At 43.4% G+C, this 24,054-nt stretch overlaps 1 protein-coding gene across 1 annotated transcript; it reads right to left on the reverse strand.

The window, feature by feature from the left end:
- Nucleotides 1–3: 3 nt before the first annotated feature.
- On the reverse strand, nucleotides 4–23,754 carry pip4p1a (phosphatidylinositol-4,5-bisphosphate 4-phosphatase 1a). The gene is made up of 7 exons (XM_076022007.1): nucleotides 23,536–23,754; nucleotides 22,331–22,524; nucleotides 13,527–13,633; nucleotides 11,074–11,179; nucleotides 9,126–9,178; nucleotides 7,585–7,675; nucleotides 4–604 (listed from the first exon to the last, which is right to left on the reverse strand). Exons 1-7 carry the CDS (start codon nucleotides 23,651–23,653, stop codon nucleotides 461–463), a joined length of 813 nt encoding a protein of 270 aa, XP_075878122.1. The 5' UTR covers nucleotides 23,654–23,754; the 3' UTR covers nucleotides 4–460.
- Between the last annotated feature and the right edge of the window lie 300 nt (nucleotides 23,755–24,054).

Raw genomic sequence — 24,054 nt, forward strand, 5'->3', positions numbered from 1 at the left:
GGGGACTTGATAGGATGTTAAGAAGAAGCCCACAACTGGCCACAAGGTTAAAACAAGAAACAGTAACATCAGGCTAAATGCAGGGTCATAGTTAGCAATAGATACATAGCAGTTTGTTGCCGCCACTGCTGTCCAGTTTTATAAACACATTTGGATTAAAGGAGAGCGGGACAGGACGAGGAGGAGGAGGAGGAGGAGGAGGAGGAAGAGAAGAAGAAGAAGAAGAAGATGAAGAAGAAGAAGAAGAAGAAGAAGAAGAAGAAGAAGAAGAAGAAGAAGAAGAGAAGAGGTTTTTTTATTCTGGATATGGTTTAAATAAATATTGTTTTTGGTGTTTTTTCTTTTCTTTTTTCTTTTAAAGCCATCTTGCCTCCTGTCTGGCGGATTTGGAGAAAGGGGGGTTAGCCACAGATGGAAGAGATGGTGGAGGGGTGAGGGCGGATAGAGGAGGGCGGGTCCTCTATGTGAAGCTCTGGAGGGGCTGGCTGACCCTCATGCAGGCCCAGTAAACGGCCCGGGCCAGTGTGACCAGCACCAGCAGCAGCAGCACGGCCCAGGAGGCGTAGATCCCCTGGTAGGTCTGAGCCTTCACCCACGTCCCGGCCTGCGGAGACGGAGGAGGAGATGACACATCTTCAATTAGACTCCACCAGAGGTCCCCAACACGGTGGCCGCCAAGTCGCAACCCACCCACCGCCCCCGACACCTCACCAGGTCGGACCGCGTGAGTCGCCTGCAGGCCTGTTCTAAAAATAGCACAACTTGGTGAGCTGCGTCTAAAATTGAATTTTATTCTGCTCGCTGTTCTTTTGTAATCACACTTGCATTTATACAGGTTTGAAAATGACAATGTCTTAAAGAGTAAAATTATTAAACATATTTTATTATACATGAAGTCGAGAGAAGTTTAGGTGAACTCTGATTAATAGAAATAAAGTGTTGAATATTGATATCTGTATCCAACCTTGTTGAGTCATTCAATCTGTTGATCATTATTGTGTGAAATGATCGTTATCAGTGTCTTCAAATGGATGAGTACCAATGATAATAATATATAACTTTGTTATAAATGTGTTATTTCAGGAGAGTGTAGCAAACTGGTTTCCCTTTCTTTGACTCAGCACCCATGAAGCAGATCTTGGGTTCAGAAAGGTCGGTGACCCCTGAATTAAAGCAAGTTCTGATGAAGGTTTTTTTTTATCAGCACTTTCCATCTTGCACTCAAACGTTTAGCAGTCACAACTGGCTAATAACCCCCAAAAATCCTTGTTAAGTACTTGTGAAACTGCTCTGTTGCACTTTCTCCTTTCTGAGAGGGAGTATAAATGTGCAGCTGGTGGTGTTTCCACAAAGCCGGGAGAGGTGCTCAGTGCCCTTTCTGACAACACAAGCGTTAGACTCCCAGGATGGTATTTTAGCCATTGACTGTAAGGTTTCAAAAAGGTTTCAAAACGGAGGCCAATGTGGAAGTTCCACAATAAACTCCTGAATTCTAGCGTTGGATCTCTAAGAATTGTTGTAAAAAGGCAGATTTTTTATTTATTTATTTATTTTTTAAGCAGTCAACATGGAAAGGAGCACTAAATTCATACCTTTACAAACTGGTTAATATTAAGGAGGGTTAAACTGCTATTACATAATCAGAAAATGGGCCTTAATGTTGATTTTATATGAATCGGTCAAATTTTCAGTAGAAATGGCAAAAACTACAGTTTAGTGGCTGACCAGTGAGTGGCTGCTGCTGTACTCATTCTAAAGTCATCGCTCGCCCCTGGCCACACCCACACATCCAAATATGGAATCATCCTGTGTCAAAACTGACCAGGAACTCAAGATGGCGCCAACTGTTCAAGCCATAGATACTGTATGTTTGTCTATGGTTTGAACAACCTCGAGGTTGCAAAACAGGACTCAATGAAGCTGCCAACCACCTTCACATGCAAGTCAGTGTGAGTGCACATATTCTCTGAAAGAGCCGAGTAACAACCTGAGCAAAAGGTGAACGTCTGCTTTTCGCTTGTCATTGAAATCACGTTTCCACAGCAGTATTCTTCAACCACAGCGCCGTGGCACACAAGTACCATTAAACCATGTCAGGTGTGTTGTATAAAATTATCCAATTTCACTTAATCGGTCATCGAAAATAGATGAATGGATGGATGGTCTGAAAAAGATTATAACAATCTGTTGTGGAGTGACTTGGGCTTCAAATTGAACGTGAGCCTATTTTCCTCCCTGGATATCAGCTTTGTGTGCATCTAAACAGGCCCAGGTTTCAAACTGAGTGAGTGTAAATGAATGAAGAGACTATATTGCCATCATTAGGCTAAAAAAGTGTCACTTTATGATATTTTTGGTTGGTGGTGTGCCATGGGATTTTTACAAAAATGTGCCGTGGCTCAAAAAAGGTTGAAAAACACTGTTCTAGAGAATTCACTGGGTGGGACTGCTGCCGGCAAAAGCACACACACACACACACAGTGCTGTAGGAAGTGTCATACATTTAGATGTGAGCAGAACTAGAAGTCAGCCAAGGAGTCGGTGAATGTCTGAAGCAGCCTGGTATTGACGGAAGCGTCCCAGTCTTTCTTTTAGGCAGCGCGGGAACCCCGTTGTCTTGAAAAGCAAACCAAAATCTTTGCTGCCTTTCATGTGCATCGCTGGGTCTCTGACACAGCCACCTGCATCGGCCCATGCAGAATTTCACTGCTTGAGCAGTGAGCAAATCACGGAGGAGCGCCACACATTCAGCGGTGAAGAGCGACTGAGGGGGGGGGGGGAGAGAAAATAGCTTTTCCCCATCAAGTGTTAAGTGTGCAGCTGCTTCGGAAGAAAATTATTTAATGAAGGTGACAAAAGTGACTTTGAGGGAAGCCACGGGGAAATTTCTGACAAAAAAAAATGGGTGAACCAATTCCTTTTTTCAAAGTGACAACAGCAGAGCAAAACTAATATGGGTTGAAGTCAGGTGCAAAAGTGCCCTGTGGCTATTTTCTGGCTGCGTGCACCAGTCGAGCTGCAGGTTAAAATTCAATGCCAGACTCATTTGCAGCAAGATCTGTCCGTTACTCTTTTTTGATTAACTAGTGCCTGACTTGGATGAATCAAATAAGGATTCCATTTGCACGTCTATATTGAAAACTGAGCATTATTTTAAACTGAATTCTTTGGGGGGAAAAAACTGCCTCCTAAAAATTGCTTCTGAGAAATTTCAAAAGATTAAAAAATATATGTAAATATATAACTAAATGGTGATCCATAAAGCTTTGACTGACACATAATAACATATAAACAACTGCGCATACTGTGAAAGTGATGTACAAATACCTCAAAACTACAAGCAGCCTACAAAAACCAAGAGAACCAAAATCTGGCAGTTACACTCATTGCTGTCTAACTGCTTTCACTGAAAAAATGACAACAAATATACCTATACATATATTCAAATGCACAACAACACACACACACACACACACACACACACACACACACACACACACACACACACACACACAATATGTGACAAAGTAGAAAAATTTGAGACAATGTATTGAAAGATTAAGGGGGCAAGGAAAGAGAAGAACGTGTGTCGTTTATGCTCTGCAACTACAACATCATGTCACTGTTTTCACAAAGCGAAACACACACACACACACACACACACACACACACACACACACACACACACACTAGTCCATAACACTCGTGCAGTGGCTACAAATGATGTTATGTTATGACTTAAAGAGGATGTTCAGTTTGATCTGCTGTTGGTCCGTGTTGGAATCAACAAAATGCTGAACAGTATTAAACTCAATCCTTACTAACTGAGGACATTAGAGTTTTATTACACTCTTTGATCTCTGTGGCACTGAACTGTTTACCAGGAGCACTACTATCCTAAAAATTAACCCAGGCGTTGGCAAACTATGGCGTGGGGGCCATAAGCGGCCTGTTAAAACTTTTTAACTCGGTCCGCCTCGTCATAGTCATAAAACAGCTGTATTTCATCCATTTTTTTTCCCATCTTTTAAGAGACATTTCAATAAAGAGTTAAATACCGTGGGGCTTCAAAGACACATTTTGCACTTTGGTTCATATTCTACTTATCCCATGATGTATTTCTTTCTCCCATGAGGCGGCTCACCTCAACACTCCATCCATCTGCTTCTGTTCCAGCCCCTTTGTCAAATTTTAGAACCCATCTCTTTCCTTTCAGAAACACTGCTACTCCTCCAGCCGTGCCCGTCTCCAGTGCGCGCACGTGGGAACGGAAAGCCAAGAGGTCTTTAAGACATTGCGGCGGCGCCTTCATCACGCAGCGGCATAATTTGTTGCCAACGCTTCCACATAATCAATGTTTACCAGCTCTGTCGATTTCGCTGCCGCCGGCCTGATTTGTAGCGTCCGATAGCGGTCACGTGACGTGATGCACCGACAATCATCTGACGCTCACACTCAACACAGCCACTGACCTTTTGGTGGACTGCAGCGCTTTGAATGTTGGACGCTACAAGCAAAGCAGCTGTAAATCCACCACCAGCGCTCGCCTTCTGCTTCACACCGGGAGATTTCTTTTGCCGCTGACATTTTAATAGGACAGAGAGGGAAAACTCATCTTGAAATGAGAATAAATCCAGAGCACTGACTCTTGCAACTTGTTGCCTTTGACTTGTCGGGTAACACAATACAATTTGTGGCTTAATAACGTCTCCATTATTAAGTAGCAGTGTTGCAGAAGCTCTCATGGAAGCTATTTGTATGGCAGTAAAATACAGTATAATAAGAGAGTATTGCTACTACTGTGTATAACAGTCTTTTCCAACTGGTGGGTTGCGGCCCAAAAGTGGGTCGCGGAACCGTTTTGATTGGTTTTCAATTTTGATTTAGTTTTTTTTAAAGGGGTATTAAAATAAAATTATTAACAGAGAAAATATTGGGCATTTATTTTGCAGGAGTTGTATCACAGTATTCTTTTAAATTTGAGCGCTGTGGAATAAATTTGGGTCGCGACTTCATGTGTGTTTTCACCTCTAAATTCAAACTACTGGACTTCATTCATTTGCAAACTCTGGTCTGGCTGAAAGCCACATACTCAATTACAGACAGTCAGTACTTTCTTTGAAAGTGGATTTTTTTTTCTCCCCACTGCGAGAGAGCGCAGATTTGTACACATCGTAATTCAAAGGCAACCACTAATTCAGCATAAAGTTTGTGAGCTGGCTTGAGTTTATTTCAGTTTTTTTTTGTTTTTTTTAATTTAAATCAGAACCAACAAAATAAAAAAATGTGTGGAAACAGCTTTGCTGAATAAATAAACTCTGACAGTGCGAACATTCAGCTCACAAGACTCGTGTGTGTGTGTGTGTGTGCGCCATCTCCACAATGTCTATGATGCATGTTGTCGTGCTTGTCAGACCAAAGCTGCATGCGATACACTTGTATTATAATTTTGTCTTTGCCCCAGGCCAATACTAGCTGACACATTAGAAAACAACTCTCTCTCTCTCTCTCTCCATACTAATTGCTGAAACTGTCTCTTTATTCTTCTGCTGTTTTTATTTAAATATCTGCTTCGTCTGGTCGACGCGCGGTACTGACCAATGACGTGACAACACTTTACCTCATTAATTCACATCAGATCACATCGATGGTCACGAGTCATTTTTATAAGCAAATCTTGGAAAAATGTTTTGCTTAAGATTCAAAAATTGGCATTTTAATCAATATATTAGAATTATTTCTGTGGACGTGCACTTCAAATTACTTATCGACCAGAGCATGTAGGTGAAGTCAAGTTGAAGTCTGCTGTGCTGTGATCAGCATGACATCACCGCTTCTTCTTGTTATACATATATGTTTCACTTTGGCCGGAGTTTCTTCCACTCTGGCTTGCACCTGCTGCTGTGAGGTCACGGTGAATACTGATTCGCAAAGTGTCGTGAGTTTTGATTAAACGGGCGTCTTTCTCTCAGGATTTTAAAAGAAACGTGCGCTCAAGGCATTCCTGAGACAATTGTGTTGTGGTGAATTGAACAGATGTGGAGGAGGTGGGGGGGGGGGGGGTGCTAACGCCTCTGGTCCCAGCCACCCTTGGCTGTGAGTCGCAGAGTCTATTCCTGTTCTGGATGATACACACGCCTGCCTGGGATAATTAACATTATGTAGATTAGAGCAGCGGGTGTGTTTAAAGTCAGGGACTAGACATCCGGATAAGATGCTGCATGAGTCACATTTATGTCTCCCTAACCGTGGAGTGATCAAAAACAGCTCATGCAGCCCTCAAAAAATATTAATAAATAAAAGGTATTTCAATTAAAAGCAGAGCTCAGGCTTTAATGAATGCCTTCCCTCTTTTCGTCTGAAGAATCTGTAAAGTTTTAATGATTCCCGCAACTCTCGGGGACCTCGGCATTTTAATGGAGTCTCTTACTTAATGCTGCCTCATTGGGGACACACTAGCGCACCAGAACATTACAGCTGCTATGGTGATCAATCTCCCTAACTACACTCAATTCTTAACCACTGCTGCCGAGTAGTGGGAAAGGACTGCCTCCTTATTCCTAATTAAAAGAAGTCTAGAGGTGAGTTTTGATCCATTACTCGGCTTGTTTGTGAAGAGAAAAAAGGAAAAAAAAAATAAAAAAAACTTTATTGATGCAGGGTGGAAATTAAGCTGTCATTCTTATAATTAAACAACTTTTCATTAAACACAAAACTGACCCTGCCTTTTGAAATTTATCACGGTGACGCCGTCTCTCCACACAGCTATGGACGGAGCATATTTTGAATTCGGTTGATTGTGTACCTGCTCTCCACACTGACAGGCACGTCTGAGAGCTGCAGGCAGCGAAAGCCTTGCCGCGCTTATAGTGCACCCCCTGCTGTCTGACAAGTAGAATGGATCAACTGTCTGCCTTTTTTTTGTCCACGTTAATAGCTGTGCGACTGCATGCCTTCTTTTTTTCATTTCAAAGTCCAGATAATTATGATCGGCCAATGAGATATCAGCAGTTTCTATTTCACAGAGGCGCGAGGGAAATGGGCTGCGGGCTCTGTGAGTTATGCAGAGTGTGTGCATGTACAACAAACACACGCCCAAAGAATTATGTAATGTGTTCTGCTGTTCAGTGGGTGTTAAAGCTAGTGTTGCCAGAACAGTGTTCTCAGCTAAACGAGGCTGTGCTTCATCTCTCTGGCAACTAGGGGGCTTGGCAAATGTGTCTGGGAAATGCGGTGCGACAGATTTTCAATTCTGCTATTATATATTGTGTTTGTGGCAGTGAAAGTCTTCAAATTTGAACACAACTGTTACTGGTTAAAGGAAAAACCCTTTGTTATCTTCCTAGGCACAGCATGTCTTCTGTTTCTCATGTACTGGTAATGCACTTCTTTGACATTATTCTGACTGTGCCTTTGACTTGTCGGGTAACACAATACAATTTGTGGCTTAATAACGTCTCCATTATTAAGTAGCAGTGTTGCAGAAGCTCTCATGAAAGCTATTTGTATGGCAGTAAAATACAGTACAATAAGAGAATATTGCTACTACTGTGTATAACAGTCAGCATGCTGACTTCCACTCACCATCAGCCCAGCAGTGGAGATGCTAAAAAGCAAGCAGAGTAGAAAACACCACAGGCTCCGCCTCCGGGGATACCGCTGGCCAATGGAGGACCTGCAAAAAAAACAAAACCAAGACAAAATCCACATTTAGAATGAAATTACATTAAACACAATTGGTACATTAAAAAGATGTAGGTTTAATAATTATCAATGTGATCCAAGTGATCTAAAAGTCTTATTTCATCCCTGAATGAAATACGACTTTAAGTCAAAGCAAAGCTTTATTACCATTGAGAGGAAGGGTTTAAAATGAACCTGGTACATTTTCAAGCCGGCATCTGTACCAGGATAAATACAGTCTTTGATTGTTTTTGATTGTTTTTATGTCTTGAATGTAAAAAATAAAAAAATAATAAAAAAAAATGCTGCTGCCAGCCAGGCTCAAAATAACTACAGCTGTAATACACCTGCAGGAATTCATCTTCTTCAAGCAGCAGCTGGTTTAATCCTGCTTCAGGAGGGGCTTTTTAAGATTTGACGAGCTCAGTCTGATGACTAAAGAGGTTTACATGGCTGTCGCGGCAAACCCGTCCTCCACCAAAAATACAACAGGAGCAGCTAAACGCTGTTGAACGTTAAAGGAGGCAACCTGCGGCTTTGTGTGCCTGACAAATCCGAAGACACGTGCCACCCCAAACCTGCCGAGTCAAAATGTAACGAGACTGATTCTTCACAGTGGAACTGACAGCATCCGACTGAAAACGTTGGTTCCCTCCTTGTGTCGGCTCCTCCTCCTCCTCCTCGCTGTTGTAAAACTGCCGTTTAAATCAATATTAAGAAGCATGAGAGGGAGCCATACTATCCTGAGGTCGCTTGCATCCAAGCAGAGGACACGCACGCGCGCACACACACACGCACACAGCCAGTGGCCAGTGCAGGTAACCAACAAAACGCAACATTTGAGGTTAGAACCAAAGTCACACAAACCGGAAGCAACAGGAGGGGTGATTTAGTTGAACAAGTGCTCGTCCTGACCGGGAAGCAACAACCTCCTCTCCGAGTTAAAGCTCCGGTGTGTAATATTTGGAGATTTTGAAGAAGCAGCAGCAACATCACGTGGTTACATTCAAGATTGCAGCTCTCTTTCACTCTCTCTGCCCCTCCTGAGTTTGCCAGTGAACTACGGGGGCCTGCGCACCCAAACCTGGATATCTCGTCCACCTTCTTTGTTGGTTTATTTGAAGACACAAGCGCTCACCCTAAATACGAGAGCTGTCAGGTGACCTGGATTGTCCAAACCAGGCTTCCTTAGAAATATGGCGGTGCAAGATGGCAGCGAACTGGGAGCAAGATCCTTATTGATCTATGGATATTCTAGAAATAAATAGGAACGTATGGGTAGGAAAACCAAATTACTTTTACTGTACTGCGATAATACACTTTTATTGTATTTATGGGCAGTATATTAAGCTTTTACCAATACAAAAAGCATCAATCAAGCCAAGTACTAAACAGTGGACCTTTAAAACTCAATGTGAAGTAACAGATGTGGCGCTACTTACACTTTCCTGCAGTGGGGGCACCGGGCCAGCGTCCGGTCCGTGAACTCTGTCCACTGAAAGTAAGGGGGGGAAAAAATGGGGTGGTTGGTTGGTACAACACGACACGACATACACCTCACATAAAAAGCACATCAAAGTCAGCCATGCACCAGATTCAACCAAAGATTTACACTTTCGTTTGTGACCATTAAGGGTGACTCTTTACCTTCCTAACAATGGTTTACAGTGTAGGATCATTTTAGCAAACGTCTCTTATTGCAAGACAATAACGAATGCATTTGTCAATAGCGTAAAATCCCACCCCAAAAAAACATTGAATTAACGACATCAACAACAAAAAATAATGAATTAAAAAAAAAAATGTCTGCAAAAGCCATACACAGGATTTAGTGTCAAATTAGGGATGTCTTTAAAATTAAAACGTGGATTAAATTATGCCCGCTGCTGCGGGGACTGGTGACATGTTTTAAGAAAATTAACAGCCTTCACACTTGTGCCAGCAGGCGTTGCGTGCCGTCCAAAAACAGAAAGGGAGAAAAATAGCCTCCTTTCAGGGCGCTGACATTTATTCCCTCCCTAACACTGGGTGTGATCCATTTGTGAACGCTGCAGAGCAGAATGATTGCGTATGCGGTGCATTCTTCTCCTTCTGAGGGGGAGAAAAAAAAATGTCTGTATGGGAAGCACTGAGAACATTATCACCAAATCTGCGACAAAAGCCTCACAACTGCGCACGCCACCGGGGCACAGATTTGTATTTTTGTACAGCGGGCCTATCTCTAAACAGGTAGGACGGTCCCTGTGAATGCTAAACAGCCTCGACCATCCATCTCAAGTGCCTCCATCTCTCTTCTCTGTCTTCAACACAGTTTTCGTCCTTTTTCCAATTACTACATAGCCAAAGTGTTTTCCACGTTTACGTACAGGTATGTAAAGTTGAGGATGAATCTTATTCACACCACAGTCTGTTAACATTCAGCATGGTTTTGTGTCAACTGCCGTGTCACAACAGTTGGCTTCCAGTTCGGTACGCATGCGGCTTTCTGGGTGGTGAGTTTAGGGTTTCTCTTGTGTTTAGGGAGAACTGCTGTTTGTTCGTTAGTTAGTTTCATTCTCATCATTAGAGAGAAAAATATTACATTATACCAAAGAAAATTTAGAGTGCATTATAACCTTCACAAGGTGAACTTGATGTGACTTTCTCTAAACCTGTGAGTGCACATGTCCAACTGTTGATATTTCATTGCTTTTGCATAACCTGCTCTGTCTAACCAGGTGATTAACCGTAAACATCACAAATGCAAGTTCTGATCTCATCAATGTTCTGATTCAATGACACTTAGAATTTTAACAGACCTCTTCATCATGCTGTTCACATTTTGATCATGAGCTCAGGACAACACCAAACAGAAAGGTCACATGGCATTCAGCATCTACAGAATGAGGACATGTTTTACTATTGAGATGCTTTATGTTAACACTGCAGCCATGGGAAAGCCACATGGGAAATTTTATCAACTCGTGATGACATAGTCAATAGTGAGTTTGTCAATTACTCAATTAGTATTGTAACCATACCCAGCTGTTCACCGCTTAACAGAAAACAGCACTGATGTGACTTGCTTAGTTTAACCTTCAATCGTCCCATTCTGATAGCGAGATAAACAACATTAATGTATGATGAATGTCAAATAATGTTCTTTGACTCGTTTTAAAAGTCAGGTATAATGACTAAACATGTCTTATTCCTGAAGCAACACAACGTTGTCCAGGAAAATATCGGTTGTGACAGTGGCGAGTAGAAAACGTGGCATCAAACAGACTTTTATGCACAGGGATGCTGCAACTCAAACTTGCATTAAAGGCAACTCATTTCTTTTCAAAAACGTCTAAATCCTGCAGACTGAGGACACAGACATGATATGATATTTAGGGGAAAGTCCTGTACCAGGAAGGTGTTGCTGCAATGTCCACAGGAGACACGCGCTCCAGATGGCTGCGGATTCGGACTGGCAGGACCGGGTTGAATAGAGCCCAGATTAATTATCCTTTTACTAGGAAGAGACAAACACACAAAGTCAACATGCACTCAACGAATGATTTAACACAATCTCTCTGCGAATATCAAGCGAGTAATCAGCTGTTTGCTGGGGTCTGATTCTCAAGGCACAAGAAGGGCTGACAAGCACTTTTTGGGATGATTCAGTATCATGCTCTCTTATTGCCACTAATGGTGCTTTTGCAACACCCAACTTCTTCAGAATTGGCCAATCAGACAGCGGCAGAGGGATGTGCCTGCTTGAGTCAGCATGTCTGGTTTGGATGTAAAACAGCAGCAGCCTTTCGCGCTCCAGAGCAATTTGATGTGATGTAAGTGGCCTGTGGCTCAGTGCTGCCAACATTAAGGAGGCAGGAAACAGCAGAGATTTCTTTAGCACAACATCGGAGTACAGTGAAAATGCACACACACACAAGTCATAGTTACCACAGAAAACCAGGCCTGTTTATTTCACAGTACAGTCACAGCAAACAGTTGAAACTTTTGAAGCTGTTTTTGAACTGAATGCTATTTGTTGGTAACTGACAGGACGTCAGTGAGCTGTTCACAGTCAACCTACACTGTGAACAGGGAGCAGGAGGAATATACTCACAGAAGGTCTGTGCAGAATTTACAATACAATATTATGGTGATATTTTAGTCACAGCAAAAGTTTTGGCTGTGTGACCTTTTGGCAAGAGAAGATGGTGCAGAAATGGACTTTTGACTGCGTGCTTATATAGTTCAAGGTCTGTGTCTGTGCTCGCATCTGCAAAACGCTGCTAGCAGCTTTAATTTTTTAAGTTAAGGTATTGATTTTATTATTTCAGTACAGTAAGCCTAAATTTGTGCTTTTAACATTTGTGAGGAAAACGTAGAATAAAATATTAATATTTGATGTGCTTGAACCTCTGCATCACTGATATCTTCATGCATACTCATGATAATTACGATTGAGCTGTTTCTTTTTAACACCCACGCCTTCTAATTTCCTAAAGTGCACCAGAGGCTGAAGAGACATTTTATTTTTATTTTTGACAGATTCAGAATGAGAATGTCTGATGCAGCCCACAAAATTTCAACAGATTACACAACAGCAGCGGGTCTACGAACCCTCTGAATTTTTTTTTTTCCTATACACATTTGTCTTGCACATTTTATGCCACAGGCATATACAAAGAATCTTATCTTTCTGACAAATTACACTTGGCTGCAGGAGCATGATGTTCAGATGAGCTGCCAAAACCATAGTTTCCCTGAGTGGCATGAACATCTTGGCACCAGCGTGACCTCCTAAAAGTCTTTATAAAACTAGCTGCCAATTTCCCCACAAAGGAACAGAAGCATCATTTTAACTCAACTTTGAGCAACACTGCAATGTTTTGTCTTTTCACACAGGATATTAAATAGTTTGTTTTAAATGTTGCCATTTAAAAAAAATACAGAGCAATCCCAATTGCAACCTTTAAAAGGTAAGGAGATTTATTTTCCTGATTCTTTAAAGTCAAGACAACTGACGTTTTGTCGGCATATGCTTATTATGTATTGTTACCAGCAACAGCTTTCCAACAAGATGGGCAAAAAGCGTGAGACAGAAAAGATTGTTGAACGCTCACTGTCACAGGTTGCTTGGTAACAGATGATAAAATTGCTTGTTATACTGTCACTGTGGTGATCCATTAGATTACTGTCAGTGATGCTTTTATTCATTTTTAACTTGACTTGTTCTACTGACAAGGTTTATGGGGTTTTTTTTAAGCACAGATTATGGTTGTTCAATTGACATTCAGTATAGACTGATGTGGAAGTCCTGTTTTTTACACAAAAAAGTAAGTTGCCAAAATGAAGTTGTTTTTTTTGTTGTCTGCTCATCACACAATCCACTCTAAATATTTAATTCCTTTTAAGGAATCATGGACTTTATGAGCTTCAGTGTGTGTGTGTGTGTGTGTGTGTGTGTGTGTGTGTGTGTGTGTGTGTGTGTGTGTATAGAGTCAGCCAAAATAATGCAGACACACATCAGGGAAAGAAAAACCTGCAGAAAATTTTCATTTGTATAAGTACTTCTATACACCTAGATACCTCTTTCCAAGTTTGATCGAATGACGATAACACTGTGTACTGTTGTACCATGTTTTCCCAACAGGTGGCGTTACCCTCATGAATGTAGCATCAACAAGTGCTGACGTCTGAATCAATTGGCAGTTGAAATATTTATAAATGTTTTTCTTTTCCTGCTGCTTCACCTGTCTGTTCAGTTTACTTCCACTTGCTCTCAGAGACACACCGTGTGCCTGTAGTCTCAGTATTCTGCTGCACCTGTACTGTGGTGGTAGTGATGTGTGTGGGGCAGGGAAGCTCACCAATATGGCCGGGGACAGGCAATCCTCTGGGAAGTGACTTTGCAGATGAGCAGACAACTGCAGGCGCAGCGAACGTACTTCTTCCCTGCCGGGGCATTCTTAATAGGCTGCCGGGGGAGACAAGACACACACACACACACACACACACACACACACACACACGGGGAAAAGATAAGAGGACACAGGAACAATGTATTAGAATAGAGGCCGATAAGAAGCCAATTACTCTTGATGGACAGGAACTTCCCAGCACTGTATACGGGAGGAAGGTATTCTGGGAGAGAGTGAAAGCGCACAGGTTTGCAACTAAGGAACCTGGGAGTCGTACTCCTGATAGAGTTGGTGCTGCGGTTCATCGGCGACTTGCTGCTGCTGCCACGATAACCCACACGATAATACGCTGCCTCCGTAACTTGAGAAGGCCCTTTAAGACTGCAGCGATGTGAGCCGATCCAACACTGAAGAACTGCAGTTGGTTCTGATGGGATTCTTAACGGCCACTGTCCGTCGTTTTCAACATGGAGTGGACGGTCATTTCAATTTCCGTGCGTTTGCCTTGACTACCACAGTAGCAATGTTGGACATGAGGAAAATGTGCAAATGGCCGTCTTTAGGCAATCAATTAACCTCGAGCGCCGCGAGGGTTTGAGAAAATGAACCCATTTAGCTTCCGCCACACCTTCCCGAGACATGCGCATTAGGCTAACTGGCGACGCTCCACTGTCCAGAGGTGTGAGTCTGACAGCGGATGAGTGTTTCTCTATTCGTGGTCCTGAGGAGACTTGTCCAGGGTGCGACCTGGCCTTCGCCTGCTGGGCCTGCTTGGAGCTCCAGCGTCCCCACGGCTCAGTGTGTAAGAGAAGTGAGTAGGACTTTTGGATGAAAGTCAAAACGTCTGGACCAAAGTCCAGTCTCCTACAACTCAGCTCTTGAACAATAAGTCTGAACAACATCCTTTATTTTGAGTTCCAGTGGAATCAAGGCCTTCTTTTTCCTCGCTGAACACGAGGCTGCGTCGTTTGAGGGGCTGATGACACATTTGCTTTTGTGTACGTCCAGTAAATCCAGTGATTACAGCGCCAGTACCAGTGTCATCGCCTTGTTCATAAAACCCATGTGTAGCATGACGACAACAGCACAGCAGTGCCCCCTACTGTCACTGTGACAGGTGGGGAAAAAAGCTTTTATTTTATCTCTGTTAGAATGAGAAAGCCTTTATTTATCCCACATTGGGGAAATTTACATGATTACAGTGACACGGAGTGCAATAGAGAATAAAAATGATATGAATTAAAATGAAAAAAAGAAAAAAAATATTTATAGAGTAAAATAGGAAGGAAAAATCAACTACATCTACGAGGACAGTTCTATTTTTTTATTTATCTGATTTTTTAGAAATTATTTACATGACATTGAAGATACAAATACATCTTTTATTGCATCTTAATGAAATGTTAGTGATTGAGAACTTCCAGCCTCATCAGTTCTTCTCAGCTCTCTCCACTGTGTAAATGCAGGCAGACAAGTCGAGGGAGTTGAGCCACGTCGTCAGTTGACCAGCAACTGTGGTTAATATCCTATCTACTATCTGCAACACACGTGATGACGGTGGAGGAAAACCACATTAGAGGTAGTTACTGCACACTGACGTGCCTCATTTTACTGCCCTTTAATCATCATGAATATTATATGCCAACGCCTTGAGACAATATTTTTCTCGGCCTGGCAATTTTACCTCTGATGGGTGTCTCCTCAGATCAAACCCATGCTAATGAAGCAAAGCGCAAGTTATGTACAGATGGGGAATATTAATCGACAGCACAAACACGTGACTAAAGATGCACGAGTCGAAAAAGCAACGCGTTGTCATAAACGCTGCTTGCAACATGACATCTGACCCGTCGCTCCCGTTCTCTCAGTCTGGGGGGAGCGCTAATTGGTCTTTGGTGTCGAGCTGCACTGAAAAGAAGCTTCTGACGACACCTTGAAATGTGACAGCGTTAACAACCCTCTTCATGTTGTACGCGCCGGTAATAAAAGTTTAATCTGGCACGGCAGATGGAAGACTTCATATATGCGTCAGTTTTTTTTTTTATCCAGTGAAACCATCTGTGAGGGAGCCTGCGAGGCATGAAGAAAGGTGGCGCAAAATGTGCCAGCTCGTTGATTCAGAGAACTTTATCTTACTTCATCAACAAGTATCAGTTTATTTCCATTTATCAAGTGGCATTATTCTCTCTACGTGACCCTATGTGTTTTTAGTTTTAGAGCATTACACTAGTTTGGAGTCATGATGTTGTAACCAAGACTTGCTGAGTGCTGCTCGGAGGAGGTGACTGAAATGCTCAAAGGTCAGAATACAATGAACGTGTGGGTCAAAGCACAACAACTACGACAGAAATGAGTCAAACCAATATTGAGGACTCAAACCCTGAAGGCTGTATAGGTGTGAACACTTCAAAACAGATTGCAGGTTTGCTTATATTTCCACTTTTCAACATGATCACAGAGAACAAATATGTGTGGATAACACAATCGCTTCAAAAAGAAATCATTCAAATGTTCTGTTTGTAAAGCACTGTTCCTGCAGAAGAATGCAACACAAAGTGCTTCACAAAAACCATCCAAAGAACAATGCAACACTGCCACCCGTCCACACTCATTCAAATGACATACTCATCCAATCATACACAAAATGCACAAAAGTGAACATAAGGCTGAGCAGTGAGTGGCCTCATCGCAAAACACTGTTTGTGTGGTGGAAATGACAGCAGGGTTGGAGCCGTAGAAAAGCAAATAAAATCAACACTAAGACAAGGACAGCCGAAACAAAAATAAAACTGAAATAAATTAAACAAGATTTAAGATTTTCAGAGAACTTCAAAAGATGAGATATTGAAATGGGGTTAAAAAAGTATCACTCATAAGATGTTAAAAGAGCATTCATTCTAAATTCAAACGTATCGATGTCCCGTTGTGGGGGGGGGGAACCTGCACATCTGCACCTCCTGCCAACTTCCCGGGCCAACACCTTTTCTCAGGTCTGCAGTCCCTTCAACAAGCGGCGCCGACAGCGCGGACGGCTGCTGATTCTAACTCGGCACTTTCTGGTGACAGATCCAGAGATGCTTTTCTGTTGTGTCTAACGGTGTCACTTCCAACTTGCCAGTCCCGAGGCCATTATACGCACCAGCTGTGTCACGGGGAAAAAAAAGAGACGAAAGTGTGGATGTTGGCGGACAATTTATCAGCAGAACCGTTCACGCCGGGAGGAGTCGCGATGCGTCGCCACGGCAGAGGTTCGGCCGCTGAAAACTTCCTGCGACAGCAGGGAAATCAATGCTGGCTGCCGGCAATCAGGGTGATGGAGTCGCCCCTCCGTCTCCAGCAGTGATGAAGAACTGGTCAGAGAGAGGAAGGGAGTTTCACCTCCTCATTCCAGAGATCAAATTAGATCAAATTTGCTCTTTTTTAAACAAAGTTTCAGATTTCAGTGGGACAATATGAAGAGATTTTTTTTCCCCCGTCTGAAGAAGAAGGCAAATTACAGGGAGCCTGTTGCTTCAAACAGTGCCTGGAAGTTGGCCTGAGGTGAAGTGTGGACATATAAAAAATATATAACAATCATATGAACCGCAGTGAGCGCGAATGAAACAAAATGCACTTCAAAAGACGATTAAAAACCGTCAAAATGAATAATATGAAAAAAGCGCACAGGTTTTCTAATAACATTCAGGTTGCCCTTCAATTTATAGACAGAGCTGCGTTTTCATGAGTGTGGTCACAAAGTGGTCACACAGAGTGTGGAACTACACGCACCTCACCTTACTGTGAATACTTTGTATAGTTTACCTCAGTTTATTTTTTAGTCTAGTTTATAGTAATTTACATACCAACAGTGTTGCCCCCTGCCTTGTCTTTTGTCATATGTCGAGTATGTGTGATGTTTGACAATAAAGTTGAGTTGAGTTGAGTTGAGACAAACAGTTGGGGACGGGAGAAAGTTCCTTCCAACATAATGCACAGAGTGGAGCGCTGCAATATGTGGAGCATTGTGATGATGTCTTGCAAAAAAAACGAAAAAATAGATGAAGCTTCTATGATACAAAAGAATCATAGAAAGCAAAATAAGGTTCTTTGTAAATGCATGAAATGACATTGTTTTCTCTCTAAAGGAAAAAAAAAAGTGACGCTAAGAGACCTTGAAACTGGAAAAACCAAGAACCTTCTTGCCCATTCTGGGCACCATGACAGTGCGTACTGTCTAGTGCAGGCATGGGCAAACTAAGGGGCCATATGCGGGCCTGCTAAGCTTTTTAATGCGGCCCGCCGAAAAGATTCTATTAATAGTAAGTAAGTAATAAACAAGCTGCGTTTCATCATTTTTTTTTTCAGTGTTTTAAGAGTCATTTCAATAAAGAGCTAAATACCACAGGGAAGGGGTCACCGACCTTTTTGAAACCGAGGGCTACTTCCTGGGTACTGATTAAGGCAAAGGGCTGCCAGTTTGATACACACTTCTGAAATAGCCAATTTGCTCAATTTAGCTTTAACTATATGTTATTAATGTCATTAATATCATTAATAATTAATGGTATTTTGCTATGCGAAGACATTGATCGTGTAAATGATTTCTCACAAAAATATCAACCATGATAACAAGACAGGAAATAAATTAATATCAATATGCAACACTTTATTTCTATATTTTCAAGTTCCAGTGTTTTTCAAATTGAACTTTTTGAAATGCGCCTCACAGCAAGAAGGTCGTGGGTTCGATTCCGGGGCCCGGACCTGGGACCTTTCTGTGTGGAGTTTGCATGTTCTCCCTGTGTCTGCATGGGTTCTCTCCGGGTTCTCCGGCTTCCTCCCACAGTCCAAAAACATGCACGTGAGGTCAATTGAACACTCTAAATTGTCCGTAGGTGTGCATGTGAGTGTGAATGGTTGTCTGTTTCTATGTGGCCCTGCGATGAACTGGCGACTTGTCCATGCCGTCACCCTGCCTTCGCCCTAAGACAGCTGGGATATGCTCCAGCAGACCCCCGTGACCCTGAGCTCGGGACTAGGCGGGTATGGAAAATGAATGAATGAATGAATGAATGAATGAATGAATGAATGAACTTTTTGAAATGATCACTTCTACAACAGTCCGAGGAAATCACAATGTACCTGTACAACCCTGTACCCTGTACAAGCCTAAGAAAAAGAAATGCACTTAACAGTTGTGCTATCAAATGTTACATTTTACAAACACATTTAACAAATCACGAATGACACATTTTGAACTGGACACCAAATCTGGTATCTGTTTCTTTGTCAGTTAGTGGGAAGCCTGGCATTGCATGCTCTCCATCAGTGTGTTGTACTCTGGTGTGTAACCTGACACTGCAACTCACATCTTCGAGAGTGAGTCTCGAAGATGTGTATCAGTGAGGCATGTTCTGTGTTTGTTCTTGATGAAGTTGGTGTCAGAAAAGGCTGATTCACAAAGATAGCTTGAACCAAACAGGCTTGCGACCTTCAGAGCTGCTGTGCATACACCACTGTGCTTTTCTGTGTCAACAAGGCCCCAAAAGTTTGGTGCACCCTGATAGGCTTTGAGGGGGAAGTCATTGTGCAATGTTACAATTTCAAGCTCCATCTGTCCAGCATCAAGGATGTAACGTTGCACTTAACTGCTCAGCAATGCTTGATATGTCCACGTTCATGAAAGGGTTAGAAATGAATGACACGCATGGCTCAAGCTGACCCAGGTCACAAAACCTTTTCTCAAACTCTTGTCCAAGTCTTTCTATGTCCTGAGAGAACTTTTCTGCAACTTGGTCAAAAGCCTCAGATGCAGAGGTATTTCAGCACCGTCTGCACAGAGGGAAAGAGCAGCACCGCTTTTCTCTTTAAATGCACAGAGAAAATGCTCATCTTGGCTTTAAATGCATTTAAAGCACTTATCATAACAGTCTTACCTTTGCCTTGCAACTCACAGTTCAAACTGTTCAGTTTCTCAGTGATGTCCGTTAAAAATGCAAGGTCAAGTGTCCAGTCAGTGTCCTCCAGGTGTCTTCCCCTCTGGACTGCAGGAACTCTTTGATTTCACCCAAAAGTGACAAAAGACGAAGCAGAATTCGTCCCCTGCTGAGCCATGGGACTTCTGTGTGTATTAGCAGGTGTGTATTAGCAGGTGTGTAGTAGCAGGTGTGTATTAGCAGGTGTGTATTAGCAGGTGTGTAGTAGCAGGTGTGTATTAGCAGTTGTGTATTAGCAGGTGTGTAGTAGCAGGTATGTATTAGCAGGTGTGTAGTAGCAGGTGTGTATTAGCAGGTGTGTAGTAGCAGGTGTGTGGTAGCAGGTGTGTAGTAGCAGGTGTGTCGTAGCAGGTGTGTAGTAGCAGGTGTGTAGTAGCAGGTGTGTGGTAGCAGGTGTGTATTAGCAGGTGTGTAGTAGCAGGTGTGTAGTAGCAGGTGTGTAGTAGCAGGTGTGTAGTAGCAGGTGTGTGGTAGCAGGTGTGTATTAGCAGGTGTGTAGTAGCAGGTGTGTAGTAACAGATGTGTAGTATCAGCTGTGTAGTAGCAGGTGTGTAGTAGCAGTTGTGTAGTAGCAGGTGTATAGTAGCAGGTATGTATTAGCAGGTGTGTATTAGCAGGTGTGTAGTAGCAGGTGTGTAGTAGCAGCTGTGTAGTAGCAGGTGTGTAGTAGCAGGTGTGTACTAGCAGGTGTGTAGTAGCAGGTGTGTAGTAGCAGGGTGTGTAGTAGCAGGTGTGTATTAGCAGGTGTGTATTAGCAGGGTGTGTAGTAGCAGGTGTGTATTAGCAGGTGTGTAGTAGCAGGTGTGTAGTAGCAGGTGTGTATTAGCAGGGTGTGTAGTAGCAGGTGTGTAGTAGCAGGTGTGTAGTAGCAGGTGTGTATTAGCAGGGTGTGTAGTAGCAGGTGTGTAGTAGCAGGTGTGTATTAGCAGGGTGTGTAGTAGCAGGTGTGTAGTAGCAGGTGTGTATTAGCAGGGTGTGTAGTAGCAGGTGTGTATTAGCAGGGTGTGTATTAGCAGGGTGTGTAGTAGCATGGTGTGTGTATTAGCAGGGTGTGTATTAGCAGGGTGTGTAGTAGCATGGTGTGTAGTAGCAGGTGTGTATTACCAGGGTGTGTAGTAGCAGGTGTGTATTACCAGGGTGTGTAGTAGCAGGTGTGTAGTAGCAGGTGTGTATTACCAGGGTGTGTAGTAGCAGGTGTGTATTAGCAGGTCACCCTATTCAGCTGACAGCTCCTCCAAGAGTACCTCGGATGTTCCGTGCTGTTTAGCTTTGGCACAGATGCTGTTTATGATCTTTACAACGGGAGTCATCACGTGTTCAAAGCCGATCACTTCGGCACATAAGGATCTGCTGGTGGATGACGCAGTGGTGATGAAGAAAGTTTGGGAAATCTGCGTCACCTTTACAGTGAGCAATGAATCCTGCGTGTCGGCCGATCATAGCAGGAGCCCCATCCGGAATCACCGATACCAGCTTTTCCAGCGGCACCTTTTTCTCCGAAAACTCCTTCACCGCGTTATAGACGTCAACTGCCCTGGTAGTTGTCTTTAAGGACAGTAGTGTCAGAAGAACACCATCCTGATAAAGACCATCAGCTGCGCTGTACCGCGGCTGTCCAGCCGACTCGTCACCCTGGATACTGAACCACCTGCACCTCGCCAGATCCCGGTCCAACTGCTCGGCCAAGTCGCCGACTCTCTTCTCACCATTGCAGCTGCCCCCAGTTGAACATTAGAGAGAGCGGAGATTACACCGGTTCCGTACTTCTCGTCTTCAAGCACCGTTTTATCGATTATCATCATTGCCTCTTTGACAACCGCCCCGTCTGAAAATGCCTTCTTTTTCTTAATCAAGAATTGCGCGGCTCTTAACGAGGCTTCGGTTGCTTTTCACCGGTCCCGTGAAAAAAGATTGCCGTTTGCTCAAAGCTGCCCTTAAATCGCCAACTTATTCTGCTGGTAGTGCGCTGCCCGGTGGGTAGTTAGCATGGTCGCTTGTGTGGCAAGTTGTGAAATGTCTCTCCACGTTGTGTCGCTTTGCCGTCGCTACAGTCGCCCCGCAAATGAGACAAACGCAGGCTCCTTTCACAGTGGTAAAAAAAGACTCTACCTCCCATTCATGGTGAAAATCATTTCTTATTTCTGCCATCTTTTTTGGGCTCAATCATCGTGTTTTTGCCGCTCCACAAACGCTACGTTTTGGGCTTGCGCACAATATTGACCCTTGAACTATAGTCAGAGTTCATTAATCATTTAAAAATATATATACATATATATATGTACTATTATTATTATAAACAAGAATAGCAAAAATAAAATAAAAATAAAATAAAATAAATAGATGGAGCTCACTGAAAAGTGCCGTTATTTGAGCTGATTTTAGAACCGGCCTGCGGGCGACTCACGTGGTCCTTACGGGCGACCTGGTGCCCGCGGGCACTGTGTTGGTGACCCCTGCCGCAGGGCTTCAAAGACAGATATTTTGTTTCTACGCTTTTGTTAACTTTCAATGAAAATTAAAGCACATGTTTTCAACATATCCCATGATACATTTTTTCTCCTATGAGGTGGATCACCAAAACACCGGTCTGCTCCTGCTCCAGCCACTCTGTCAATATTTAGAGCCCATTGCGGCCCACCGGTCAAAAAGTTTGCCCACCTCTGGTCTGGTGATAGAACCTTTTCACACAAACATAACATTGACACAACAGTCACACACAGGGAAAGAGAGTTTGAGAGACGCTGCCGTTTGAATGAGAGAGAGCTCGACTCAACCTACCGTAGCTTCATTGCAAATGGCACACTTGACCACGTGCTGGTGGATCTTGCCCTCCACAGAGATGGTGTTCTGACACACCCTGCAGGTGATGACGGGGGCGCTGCCACTCTCCGGGGAGGTCAGAGGGGAATAGGGTGGGGGGTCCTCCCTCAGGAGCACCGACGGCTGGGCGGCACTTGGAAACGGAGGGAAACCTGCACAAGTAGGGAAGGGACAAACAAACAAACATTCCGGGATTATAACCAGTGGCAAATGAATCAATTGTTGAGAGAAGGCAGCCATTAAGGAGAGCACAATGGGCTTGAGGAGGGATAATACATTGATTCCCATGACAAGGCAACCTCTTATGTTACGATTAACTACATAATGAGATTTGGTCCCGAGTTCGACTGAAAGGAGATTTATGGGGGGAAACACTCCTGGAATGTTGAGCAGAAACGGCTTCAGCCAATCACGTACTTGACAGAAATAAAGGGTGTGGAATAAAACAACTACTACGTAGGTTCTTAAGACTTCATCCCGTAGATGATGCCGACTCCAGGGCTTAGAAAGTAACTTATAATTTGTAGGTAACAAAAGAAACAATCACTCATGCTTTTCCAATAAACGAGTTTGGAAAGAGAACCTTCATCTGAGAGCTGCTATTGGCTGAAGTCTGCCTTGCAGCATCCATCAGCAGCCTCCGTCAAGGCGTTCTCAATAGTCAACGCAATCAGGTGTTCCCCCAACATAATAGCTAGCTAGTTGGAACCGAACTCTATTATAAAAGCACCAACAGCAACAGTCGTCTGACGGATTGTAAATATGTAATACATACAGGATATGTTGATAAATAATAATTGAGTTATGGGAGTGGAAACTCAGCGACATAGACTTAATGCCTATATGCCGGGTGCTCGCAGGGAGCTAAAGTGCTAACGTAACGGTTGCTAGGCTAGCTTGCTACCACCAAGAGTGTACACATGAGTTTTCGCTTCCACGTAGCTATGGATAAAAACAACACGCTGTCCTAAAATGGTGTGGTTAAAACAAAACGCAGTCGCAGCTGCTCTGACAAGCTCCACGAAACACGCTCGCAGCCGGTTACGATCTTTGTCACTGTAACAGCTGGAGCTAGCAAGCTAAGCCATGGACCAGGGCATCGCAGGCTAAGGCTAAAGTCCAGCTGGAGTCAGGGTGGAGGAGAGAGCACCATGGATACTCACTCGGTGGTTTGTTGGGCACGCCGTACGGCGCTGCGCCGGGAGACACCCCGCCGTTGCCGCTGCCAAGCGCACCATCTCCCAGGTCTGATAGTAACGGGGACCTCTCACCGTCCGCCATACCGAGAGCGAGGCGTTCAGGAGGGGGAGAGTGGGAGTGGGGAGACCGAATCGGTACCGTATTGTTGTGTGTGAGCGAGTGTCGGAAATGCAGGCGTCACATGATCTCACACACACACCACCGCCGCCGCCGCTGCTGCTGCTGCTGCGGAGGTGTGGCACCGGAGATTTGTTTCTATGTAAAAGATGGACCATTAAAAAAAAACATCCACCCTTAGACTGAAATCCGTTTACTTTATTTTATTTTATTTTAAAAATGAGCAACTCATGTCCAGTGGAAATTAATCTTCAGCAGTCCATCCATCCATACATCCATACATCTATACATCAATCTCAATACTCGCTTGTTCCTGCACTCAGGGTCATGGGGTCTGCTGGAGTGTATCCTCGCGATCATAGGGC

The sequence above is a fragment of the Nelusetta ayraudi genome, unplaced genomic scaffold (genome assembly GCF_046127955.1).
Source record: "Nelusetta ayraudi isolate G7.1 ecotype Tasmania unplaced genomic scaffold, CSIRO-AGI_Nayr_v1 ptg000011l, whole genome shotgun sequence".
NCBI classification, from domain to species: Eukaryota; Metazoa; Chordata; class Actinopteri; order Tetraodontiformes; family Monacanthidae; genus Nelusetta; species Nelusetta ayraudi.